At 47.4% G+C, this 11,101-nt stretch overlaps 2 protein-coding genes across 3 annotated transcripts in view; one reads left to right on the forward strand and one right to left on the reverse strand.

Annotated features, from left to right (window-relative positions):
* The window catches only part of OGFOD3 (2-oxoglutarate and iron dependent oxygenase domain containing 3), a 34,669-nt gene extending 33,621 nt beyond the window's left edge, over positions 1-1,048 (reverse strand). The window contains exons 1-2 of the mRNA XM_014255740.2: positions 917-1,048; positions 422-672 (exon numbers count right to left, since the gene is read on the reverse strand). Of these exons, the coding sequence (XP_014111215.2) occupies positions 422-672; positions 917-999 (334 nt within the window). The 5' untranslated portion in view covers positions 1,000-1,048. The remainder of the gene's footprint in view (positions 1-421; positions 673-916) is intronic.
* Positions 1,049-1,066: 18 nt separating this feature from the next.
* Positions 1,067-10,996, forward strand: HEXD (hexosaminidase D). 2 transcript variants are annotated; one of them, XM_005526812.3, is made up of 12 exons: positions 1,067-1,352; positions 1,768-1,877; positions 1,968-2,055; positions 2,773-2,937; positions 4,011-4,194; positions 5,497-5,568; positions 6,301-6,496; positions 7,150-7,232; positions 8,010-8,088; positions 8,166-8,267; positions 8,775-8,864; positions 9,724-10,996. In XM_005526812.3, exons 1-12 carry the CDS (start codon positions 1,287-1,289, stop codon positions 9,890-9,892), a joined length of 1,404 nt encoding a protein of 467 aa, XP_005526869.1. In that variant the 5' UTR covers positions 1,067-1,286; the 3' UTR covers positions 9,893-10,996. The 2 variants fall into 2 exon arrangements, with proteins under 2 accessions (XP_005526869.1, XP_087921536.1); XM_088065410.1 differs by lacking the exon at positions 1,067-1,352 and adding an exon at positions 1,556-1,660.
* The last annotated feature ends 105 nt before the right edge of the window (positions 10,997-11,101 follow it).

Below are 11,101 nucleotides of genomic sequence, written 5' to 3' on the forward strand. Positions count from 1 at the left end.
CTGGCAGACACACATCTCAGAACAAGAGTGACAAAAGCTGCCACTTGTGCAGTCACCACATGCTGGTGGCACAACGCCCTGAATCAGTTCCTCTCCATATAGTATATAGTACCTGTATGGTACTGACCAGCAGAAAAAAACACTCACAAACCTACTAGAGGAACCAACAGAGTATGAAAAGAAACTAGAAATTGACTTAGCAAAAGGTTTATTTCATAGAGCCCTTGCAAAGCAGTTTCAGAAGGGAAAAACCTTTCAGAATCAACTTCTGGGCTGGCCCGAGCGGCACAAACCCTTGGGGCTTCAGGCAAGAGACAGTGCCCAGTGTTTTGCTGGAAACACGGGAGTTTTGCAGCCCCAGCTTGGTGCCCAGGCAGCAGCCAGGCACCACCATCCACCCCGGACAGCCCAGTCCTGTTACCTGCAAAGCGTTTGTGGCTGTCGTAGTCCTCCGAGCAGGGGATCTCGATGAACTTGTCCCGCAGGTTGTCACTGCGATGTGCCAGCACCTCGGTGACCCCATCTGCAGGGATCCCACCCTCGGGAATCCCATCCTGGGTGCGGAGGCGGCTCCAGACCACGAGGCCGCCGCCGGCCGCGGCGGAGAGGAGGAAGATCGCTGCCTTCAGCCAACTTCCCCGAGGATCCTGCTGGAATTTGCCCTTCCTGGCGCTGCGGAGGAAGCACAGAACGGACACCGTGAGCGACGGACGGTGCGAGCGGGGAGGGACCGCCCTGGCCCCCCACACCGGGGAGCCCCGGGCCTGAACACACGCGTTACAAACACAGCGCTGCCCTCCCGCTCCCGGGCCCGGCGCTGCGCGACCGCCTCCCCACCGGGAGCGCCGCCGGGCTTGGGCACCGCCGCCCCCGGGACAGCGGGCAGGAGGTGACGGCCAGGGCTCCGCGCTGGTACCTGCTGTGCCGGCGGTCCCCGCGGCCCGGCCCCGGCCCGGCGCTGTCGAGGCCGCGGGGCAGCGCCCGCCGCTGCGGAGCCATCGCGCCTCCTCCGCCTCGAGCGATGTGCTCGGCGCGCCTCGCCCTGGCCTGCCGGCGTGCCTGCTTGAGGAACGCGCTCGGCCGCCGAGGGGGAGTGGAAGGATCCAGCGCAGAGCCGGGAGTGGCGGAGGGGTGGCACCGGGACACCGGGACAGCGGGACAACGGAACACCGGGACAGCAGAGAGCGGGCGGGCAGCGCCGGGACAGCAGGGCAGGGATAGCCGGGCGGGCCGGCTGGGGTGTGCCGGGACACCCGGCGGCAGGCCAAAGCAATCGAGGTTAGAGTATGCGGCGGCGGCTGGTGCACCTGGACCTGAAGGGCGCCGCGCCGCGCGCGCAGTACCTGGAGCAGGTGAGGGGTGAAGCTGGGGCAGGTGAGGGGTGAACCTGGGACGGGTGAGGGGTGGGCCTGGGGCAGGTGAGGGATGGGCCTGGGGCAGGTGAGGGGTGTGACAGGGACGGGTGAGGGATGGGCCTGGGGCAGGTGAGGGGTGTGACAGGGACGGGTGAGGGATGGGCCTGGGGCTCGTGAGGGGCGAACCTGAGGGAGGTGAAGAATGTATCTGGCACAAGTAAGGGATGTATAGGGCTCAGGTGAGGGGTGTACCTGGTATGGGTGAAGGATGTCCCTGGTGCAGGTGAAGGATTCATTTGGCTCAGGTGAGGGATATACTTGAGGCAGGTGACAGATATATGCCTGGTGCAGGTGACAGGGGCACTGGTCACAGCCCAGCTGCATCCCCGGTGTCCCCTGCTCCCTCCCGCAGGTGCTGCCGCTGCTCCGCACCCTTGGTGCCACCGGGCTGCTGCTGGAATATGAGGACACCTTCCCGTACACGGGGTCGCTGGAGCTGCTGCAGGCCCCCCATGCCTACAGGTAGCACCGTGTACCCCTCAGGTAGCTCTGGGGACCCGCAGGTGCCCCGGGGCCGTGCCCAGCGGGCACTGACGTGTCGCTGTCCCGCAGCCCCGTGGAGCTCCGGGCGCTGCTGAGCCGGGCGCGGGAGCAGGGCCTGGACGTGGTGCCGCTGGTGCAGAGCTTCGGGCACATGGAGGTGAGCTGGGGGTGCTGGGCTGGGCGAGAGCGGGTGTGCTGAGCCAGCAGTGCCCGGGGACATCTCGGGGTGCAGTAGGAAGAGCATTGCCAGCAGGGTGGGGAGCGATCCTGCCCCTCTGCTCAGCCCTGGTGACATCTGGAGCACCGTGTCCAGTTCTGGCCAGAAACTGATGGCCAGGAAGTTCCACCTGAACATGAGGTGAACATGAACATTTCCTGTGCAGTGACCAAGCCCTGAACAGGTTGTCCAGAGAGGGTGTGGAGTCTCTCTCACTGGTGATATTCCAGAGCCCTGTGGACACAGCCCTGTGGCCTGTGCTGTGGGTTGGCCCTGCTGGAGTAGGGAGGTGGAACCAGATAAGCCATTGTGCTCCCCTCCAGCCTGACCCATTCTGGGATTCTCTGCTGGAAATTTCCAATCCAAGTTCTTGTGCTCCGGTTATCCAGCTCTGACAGCTACAGGATTTGACATCAGGGTCACACTGTAGTGACTTCCCCATTTCCTTTACCCACCCTGTGAGGTGCTTCATGGTCAGAGCACCATATGCTCTTCCCAGCACTGGGGAGCAGCAGCTGTGCCCCCAACCTGTCTCTGGGGCTCAGACAAGCCAAGCCTCAGGTTTAGCAGGACACCTGCCCTCAGAGCCTTGAGGACAGGAGGACGCTGCTGTCCCCTGGTGTGGCAGCTGCCCCCGAGCTCCCCTTTCCCTTGCAGTTTGTGCTGAAGCACAGGGAGTTTGCCCATCTGCGGGAGGTGGAGGCGCTGCCCAACGCCCTGAACCCGCACAAGGAGGAGTCACTGGCACTGGTCAAAGCCATGATTGACCAGGTCATGGCCCTGCACGAGGACTTACAGTGGTTCCACATCGGATGTGATGAGGTGGGACTTCTCTTGAGCTGGGAATGTTCTTTTGAGGAATGATAGCAAGGGCTGAGGCTTCTGCATTTCACTGGTGCGCACACCATGTTTGGGTGGGATTTTGGGGACAGAAAACATCACTTGAGCCAGTGTCGAAAAGTCTTTTTGACAAGAAATTATTCCAGTAACACAGGTTGCCATTTCCGTAGATACAAGTGTAATATCAAAGTATTGAAAGCAGCTTCTTAAAGCTAACAGTGGTTGGGTTTAAGTCAAGTGAGCATTTGAAGTGAGATCTCAATTAGAGCTATTCTTTAAGAATCCTGTCAGTTTGGTGTAAGCTATTGGCTGATTGTTCTGGTCAAATTACTCAGAGTAAACCCTTCTGTGGTTGGAAATGTTGGGTTTCTTACCTTAGTAGTTTGTCCCCTTGAGAAGGGGAAAACTCAAGCTTCTCTTTCTCATAGTTTCTTAAAACTATCCTGATGGCACACAGATCCCTGGAATTCCTTATGACCACTTAACTGTACTGATATTAGTTTAGCATTTTATATCCTGTTGTGTTGAAACTGATGGGAAGGTTAGACAGGGAGCTGTAGGCTTTTATAAAGCAAAATACTATTTATGTAGAATAAATAAAACCTGCTCTAAACCAGCAAATTTTAATTCACTCTTTGAATGGGACCAAGAATGCTGGGCCACCCTTGGACATTGCCCCAGGCTGCTTCTAGACTCACATTTGGATGATCTTCTTAAGATAGGAACCTTATTTTATCTACCTCAGGTCCTGATGGGTTGCTGGCTTTGAAGGGAATAAATGTGATGAGAGCTACTCCCAAGGACAAACATTCCAAAGGCAGATACAGCATATAGATATTTTTGTTTATGTAGGAAAATTCCCTCAAGTGATGCACATAATCATGGCCACAGTCTCCTGCAGACTGAGAGAAATGCTTGCAATGTCTTCAGCACTGAGGGGTGCTTTTGAATGTGTCCACTTAATGGGTCACATCTGGACAAAGGTTTTGAATATTGTCTACCTCACTTTCTCTATTTCTATCCAAGAAGTCAGGATGATTTGCTTGGTGTTTCAGGTCTACTACCTTGGCGAAGGAGAGGAGTCACAGCAGTGGCTGCAGCAGGAAGGCAACACTCCAGAGAAGCTGTACTTATCCCACATAAAAGCAGTTGCCACTTGTTTGGCCTCTTCTTACCCCATGGTGACACCCATCGTGTGGGATGACATGCTCAGGGGCATGAGTGAGGCAGCACTGGCAGGTGTGTGACCAGCCATGGGGTGAGGCAGGTTTACACAGGCACATAAAACAGATTGGTTGGCAGCTGAATGTAATGAAAACAACAAAAACCTGGCAAGAGTGGAGGTGTGGACTGTCTGACTGGAGAATAGAAGCACTCAGTCCTTGGCTGTCACAGAGTCCCTGTGTGAGTGTGGGTCAGTCTGAACACTTTAGTTTTCCGTCACAAAACGCTCACCCTGCAGTGGCTGCCATCACTTCTATTTTCCTTATACATTAAAACAACAACTTATTGACATCTGTGGTCCAAGTCTACATCTCTGTGCTTCTCACCACCTTCTAATGTTTATTGCTGTACTTTGCAGCACCTGATCCCAAGTGGTGCAAACTCACAGAGAAGCTGCAGCCCTGTGAGCATCTTTGTGATCATGGTGCACATGGTGAGGATTTTGATATTGAATTGTGGGCTAGCTCCAAGACCTTGACATCACAAGTTTTATTTGTGGAAAAATATCAAACCACTGCTAAATTTTGAGTAGTCTGAGCACAGATGGAGTTCCAGCATTTTCAGAGCCACCTTACATGGCTACTGTAAACAGATTTAAATGGCACCAGGAAAAGCTGTGCAGCTCATCCAGCAGTGACTGAGCTATTCAAGGCTTTGATAGTGGGAAATCATCCCCAAAAATGCAGGTGGGACCCATGGAGTTTCCACAAGTACAGTACAGCATCTAGTGCACTCTAAGTGCACTCTACTGCCACAGTAACAGGATAAATAAATAAAAACATGATGGAGTTAAATATACTGAATTTCTGCGCAATTTACTGCAGTTTCTATATCAGTCAGTCTTGCAGGTTTAAAACTAGATAAGGAGTTGATTATAAAAGGAGTTAAAGCTAAAATTGTATCTTTACTTGTACTTGAAAAGCTACCTTTTGTGCAAACACAGCCCAGGCTGTGTTTCACTGTGTAAGTGAAAGGGTGAATGTTACTTTTGAATTTAGTTAAATTAGGTGTGTAGAGCTTGCAGCTCTGCCAGTGGAATCCAGCTGGTACACAGAGAGATGCAAGGAGCTAAGAATGAGGTGGGCTTGGGGCAAATGGGATCTCTGATAAATTGTCACTGTTCCTCCATTTAATGGTTTCATGATGGTGGCCCTGAGCATGTGCCAAGTTCTGGCCAGGCTGAAAATGCCATGGGGCACTCACAGCTGTAAGTGACAAGTCATAGCTGTAATCACATGCTACTGCAGCAGTAACCTGTACTGAGTTCTCATTTAACCAGCTGTTTTCCATGATTTTGAAGAGCTCTGTTCCTTTCAGAGTCCGGGGTCCCACAGCTGGTGCAGCCAATGATCTGGGACTATGCAGCAGACATCGATGTGGAGGGCAAAGGTTTGTACTTCTCAGCTGAGCTGTGTAGAAGCAAAATAGCTAAAGCAAAATTCTATCATTAAAACCTACCTTAGCTGGACACCAAAACATTTTGGTTCTGTTGAATTGGTTTTTTATTGCTTTAATAGCATAAGGACAGCCCTTGTTTGATTTTACATCATAGGTGCTATTACTTGTTTTCTTTTTCTATTTATGTTTTCTCTATGAATGACTTGCATTGTAGGCTGCTTAATTCTTTTCAGCAGAGCTATGGAATCACTGATGGGAGATTCAGAGGTTATTTACAAGCACTGGTACATTAATTCTCCTTGCACTAACACCAGTAGGAGCACATAACTCTGTATTGAACAGCTCTAAAAAGAAGCTTCAGGGCTTCATACATCTATAGAATTCAGAGGGAAGCTCCTAGAGGCTCCAATCAAGCATCTAGCATTCGTGCAACTATCTCTGCTGCAAGAAGAATCAGCTGTCAGATCTTGTTTGTGCTTGTTACAATCTCACAGCTCTTAGCATGGTATCAGTACAAGGGAGTGGAATACAGTAACTGGCACATGAAAATAGGAGAACAGCCACTCAAAAGGCTGCTCAGAGAGGGTGTCAAATTCCCCATCCTTGCTGATGCTCCAAGCCTGACAGGAAATGGCTGAGCAGCCTGTTGGATCTGGAGCTGTGTTCCCCTTCACTGAAGCACTGCAGTCGAGACTGTGCGTGTCCCTTTGTGTCTCACTGCAGTGCAGCTCATAGAGAAGTACCGCAGGTGTGGCTTCTCCAAGGTGTGGTTTGCAAGTGCCTTCAAGGGAGCCACGGGAGTGAATCAGTCTCTAACACTGATTGGGCACCACCTCAGGAACCAGCTGGAGTGGCTGCATGTGGCCAGGAGGAGCCCGGCTGATGTCCTCGAAGGTATCGCACTGACCGGCTGGCAGAGGTGAGGAACAGCCTTTTGCGTGGTTCCAGAGGTTACAGAGAAGCAAACTTCCACCCAAAATCCCCCTAAGAGGTACAGGGAAGCTGGGGGTTTAGAAGGGAACTTTGCAACCCTGCAATTCTTCCTGTCTGTCACTGCTGGGCCTCACCCCCAGACTATGAAGGGTGGATTTCAGAGTTGGAGTTAGCTGTACAGCACTAAGCAGCAGGAACAGTGGCTTTGGGGACACCACCACCAGCAGCTCAGGCTGGAAGGCTTGAATGGATTTTGTGCCACCTTAAACTGCTCATAGACACTGTAGTTCATGTGTGGTGTATCTATCTGAATCTGGAACTCAAAACCAATGAAATCCCATAGGAGATGAGAATTTGATAATGTAATGAAGGAATGAAATATTTTTATGCAGTCAGGAGATCTTAGGGTATACCTGAGAGCTGATATCCAATTTCTGACCCTAATTTGCCTTGAGAAGAGACTGATTTTTATCTGTTCTTACTAGTAAAACAGGAATACTTCTCATTTTAATACTTCTCTGAGACAAACTGATGTTTCTAAAGCTCTTTGATTTTTAGTAATTGAAATACCTAAAGTTCCCATTTATTTAGTATTCTCTAACAGTAAAATGTGCAATTAATGAATGTTTTTTTACATAGGTATGATCACTTCTCTGTTTTGTGTGAGCTTCTCCCTGTGGCAATTCCATCACTGGCCGTGTGTCTGCAGGCACTAAAGAATGGTACAATGACAACTTCATTCTCTCTCAGATAATGCCTAGCACAGGAGTGAAGTGACCTTGCCCTAAGATTGGCATGGGCTTGTTATATTTTGAGGTGTTTTGTTGAATTGATCATGGCCTGAATTATGACCAATAAATTACAATTTGCAGTATGAGAGCAGAGAAGCCTCTTGGCCTAAGTATTTAAAATAGCCATTGTATCCTCTTCATTTATTGTGATCTAATGCACAAGTGGTCAAAAACATAATGCTTATATTAAAAAATAAATTTAAGTTGCAGAATTGCTTTTCAAACTGATTTGAAACAATAGTGATATATGAATGAGACAAATTTAGTTTAGATTTAGAATGTGCTCATGTGTAAAAGTTTTTTTAACTAATTGTTTATCTTAGAATGGATCTAGGGAGGACACTGTCTGGTAAAATACCTTCTGTAGTTTCTTCTTTCTTTACAGGGCAGTTGCCAACAGAATTTTTATTTCCTTATTTTCAAAATAAACCCCCACAACCCACTGCTTTTAATTAAGGCACTAGAAATATTCAGCACCCTGAACAGAAAGCTCAGAGCTAGGAAGTGCTCACCTTGCACAAGATAGCTGTGTGAAAGACAATGAGCTCCTCCTTCCACCCGCAAGTGTTTTTTCCTTATTTCCATCTTTTAAAAATTGTTCACCAAAAGGGAACTACTAAGCCAAAGCAGAATACTCCAGAAAACCCCTCCTGTATGAAGATTTTTGTCCCTTAGGCTACTTTACTCATTTCCACTGTCTTCTGCCAGGTGGCTATTCTGAACAGGTTAAAGAAAATGTGGAAAACCTCCTGGGAATGTCTAACCTGGAAATTGATACGTACATGAGGTAAAATTCCAGCTGCAGAATTCAGGTGCTTCTCCTTGTGTGGTAAGTTCAGAAACTAACAGATCCTCTTTGGACAGCACAAGTCTGGGGACCTTTCCTGGGAACACTATCTTCACACTTGTGACAGAAGTTAGTTTCTACCTCAAGTCATCAGTGGATGAACTTCTTGAAAGGAACAGGTAATGAGGTTTCTGTTGATTCTCTGCCTGGCTGTAGGACTGTTGGAGCTGTATCATCTCAAAGTGGGGCACAACTCCAAAAAAGTGATTTAAATATCAAGCTCTGCATTTCAGGTGTCACTGACACCTCAGCAGAACATAATATTTAGATAAAAATTTGAAATATTTTAGCAAAGTTCCTAAATACTGTATGCTGCCTTATTTGAAGCATCTAATTCTTAATTGCCTTTTACTGCTATTTAAAGTTAAAATGAAAATTTTGAATGGTTCAGTTACATCAGAAAGGAGCTTGAAATGAAACTTACTCTGCAGCAGATGCTCAGGTGATCATCTGCCAGGAACACTTTCACAAGCTAATTCCAAAGATCTAGAGACTGAAATAAACTTATTCCTCGAGCATCATCATCTCCGTGCAGGAGTTCAGCTAAAGCCTTCCCCACCCCCCTGGCAGTGACAAACAGATGTTGCTGCTGTTTCATCCCAGCTCTCACCAACATGCATTTTCAGGTATGTCACAGGCTGGTTCAGCCCCTACCACAGGAGAAGGAAGATTATTCATCCTATCATAATGCACCACTTCCAGCCAGATGCAGTCAGGTAACACCACTTGTTTTGCATTACAGGGGAAATAAAATCTGATATATTTTGGGCACTCAGGTACAGTGAGTTGTGAGCCCTTACCTCATTCTATAATTATCTCAGAAACAGTGGGATTCAGACAAAGTATCCATAATATGTTTTTATGCATGTTTGGGTTGGAACTAGATGATCTTCGAAGTTCCCTTCCAACCCAAACCATTCTACAATTCTAATTTTATCTTTGCCTTCTGTTGAATGAATTCTGTGAGAACAAGTACAAAACTGGTCTCCAAAAGCCTGTTCCTTGTTACTCCTGTACAGCCCTGCTGCACCTGAAGCAGTGGTTGGCCTTGGTCTAGGAGCTCACCCTGGGCCAGATCCCAGGCAGGGCTTGGAATAAAGCCAGGCCTTTCCCCTGCTCCCTGTCACCATGGGCTTTTCAGAATTTGTCCTAGACATTTTGCCAATTCATGCTAAAAAGTTAATTTATACTTCTTTTTTTATTTTTTTTTCTGCTATGATAAGGTGAATATCCAACCTAATCTACTCTTTCTGATAAAACCCAGAATTTCCAACAAATCTCACAGTGAGTTTCAGTTACACTTAAAATGTGTAGAGTGGTTTATCGAACTCACATTTTGGTACTTTAAAAGTCTTTGCATGAGGAAAGTGCCAAGATTAATGGAACTTAAACAGAAACAGCATCAAGCTTTTGCCATCTGAACAAAATCAAGTCCTTTGGGCTCTTGTAATAGTTTCTTTTCCTGTAAAGTGCTTTTAAGGACAGTACTCCCTGCAAAAGCCAGTAAGCCAACCCTCCCCTGAGGCAGAGCTCACCTGCAAATGTCACTGTTTCTTCCTTCTCTTTTCTGCTCAGTCTCCTCTCCAAGTGGAATGCTGTGGTGCAGGACCTCACTGTAGCCATGGAGCAAGTTTTCCACAGCTGTGCTATAGAGGAATGGATGGAGGAGAATGTCCACCCCACCCTACAGAAGCTGCAGCAAGTGGTGGATGATTTAGATGAAGCAATAAAAGCACAAAATTAGGGGCATTTCAATTAGTCTGACTCATTCCCTGGGAAAACATGGCTAGTGAAAATCAGCAACTCGTCCTTCAGCTGGAGTTTGTCATCTTGAACTGCGATTAAACAAAAGTGACCCAAAGGCATGAAGGAATTTATCAGCATAAAACACTTCAACTCAATTTTCCTGTCTTAACACATGCTGAGCCTTAATTCACCTGCCTGTAAGTCAGGTTTGCTCCTCTTGCACAACAGAATGCAGGAGTGAGTCACAGCTCACTCTCCTCCAAGGCAGGAGAAAAAACAAGTTTCTTCCAAATTCAGGATTTGTAGCAACAGACTCTTACATATATCAATGACCTGGCAAAGTTCTACCCTAATATTTAGGATACTTGAAAAATGTTTGGGTCATTATGTTCTGTACCTTAACTCCTTCACCTTCAGCCGTGCTCTGAGTTGTATCCTACCATTCCAGCACTGGCAAGAGGGAGCTCCTGAGGCAGGAGGGAAAAGTGCTTTAACACACTGGGCTGCTTCACTTCCTGCCAGAGTCCCACCGAAGCTCAGCATACTCTCATGCCCACAGAAAAGCACCACCCCACTCACTGAGGCATCTGTTTAGCTGTTAAAACCTGAAACTGCAACCTGCACTTGCCAGGTTTGTCCCATTTGAGCCATGACTAAAGCTACTAAATATAAGGAAAAAATACTGGTTTATTCTGTTTTTATGTCAAACTTGTCATAATATATAGAAATATATTTTGGGGACTTCAGTGGAGAATTGAAATACTCACCAAAATGGAAATAATTCAGAAATATGGTAGTTATAGTTAGGTATGTTACTCCACCGTGAATATTCAAAATATTTATTTTTGTGCTTCATTTAAATGTTTTTTTAAATGTTTTTGGAAGCACTGGTATTGAAATCTTCTTGGAACAAATACTGTTATACAGAAAGTAAAACTACATCATAAGACAAGCTTCAAGTGACTCAATGAGAGCCTCGGTAACTGGGCCACATGCAGATCTGTATCTAAAAAGAACAAATTACTATGTATACCTGTCACATAGCTTGAGCTAAACAAGATCTTAATTTATTTTACTTGAATAAAACCTTTGATACTCAAAATGTTTGTTGAAGGATGCTGCTTTTTTTTGTGTGTAGCATGTTGGTTTGGTTTAAAGGAGGGAAAATGGAAATCTCACCAACAGAGAGTTGGATTTATCAGCTTAT

Source organism: Pseudopodoces humilis, chromosome 21 (genome assembly GCF_049639895.1).
Source record: "Pseudopodoces humilis isolate 2021_Gansu_Grassland_sample_001 chromosome 21, ASM4963989v1, whole genome shotgun sequence".
Taxonomy (NCBI): Eukaryota; Metazoa; Chordata; class Aves; order Passeriformes; family Paridae; genus Pseudopodoces; species Pseudopodoces humilis.

Bases quoted from the DNA above. Each gene is read 5' to 3' on its own strand.
- HEXD (XM_005526812.3), top strand. From the start codon at position 1,287: ATGCGGCGGCGGCTGGTGCACCTGGACCTGAAGGGCGCCGCGCCGCGC. The intron at 5,569-6,300 runs GTTTGTACTTCT...GTCTCACTGCAG, and splicing joins CATCGATGTGGAGGGCAAAG to TGCAGCTCATAGAGAAGTAC. The intron at 7,233-8,009 runs GTACAATGACAA...GTCTTCTGCCAG, and splicing joins TCTGCAGGCACTAAAGAATG to GTGGCTATTCTGAACAGGTT.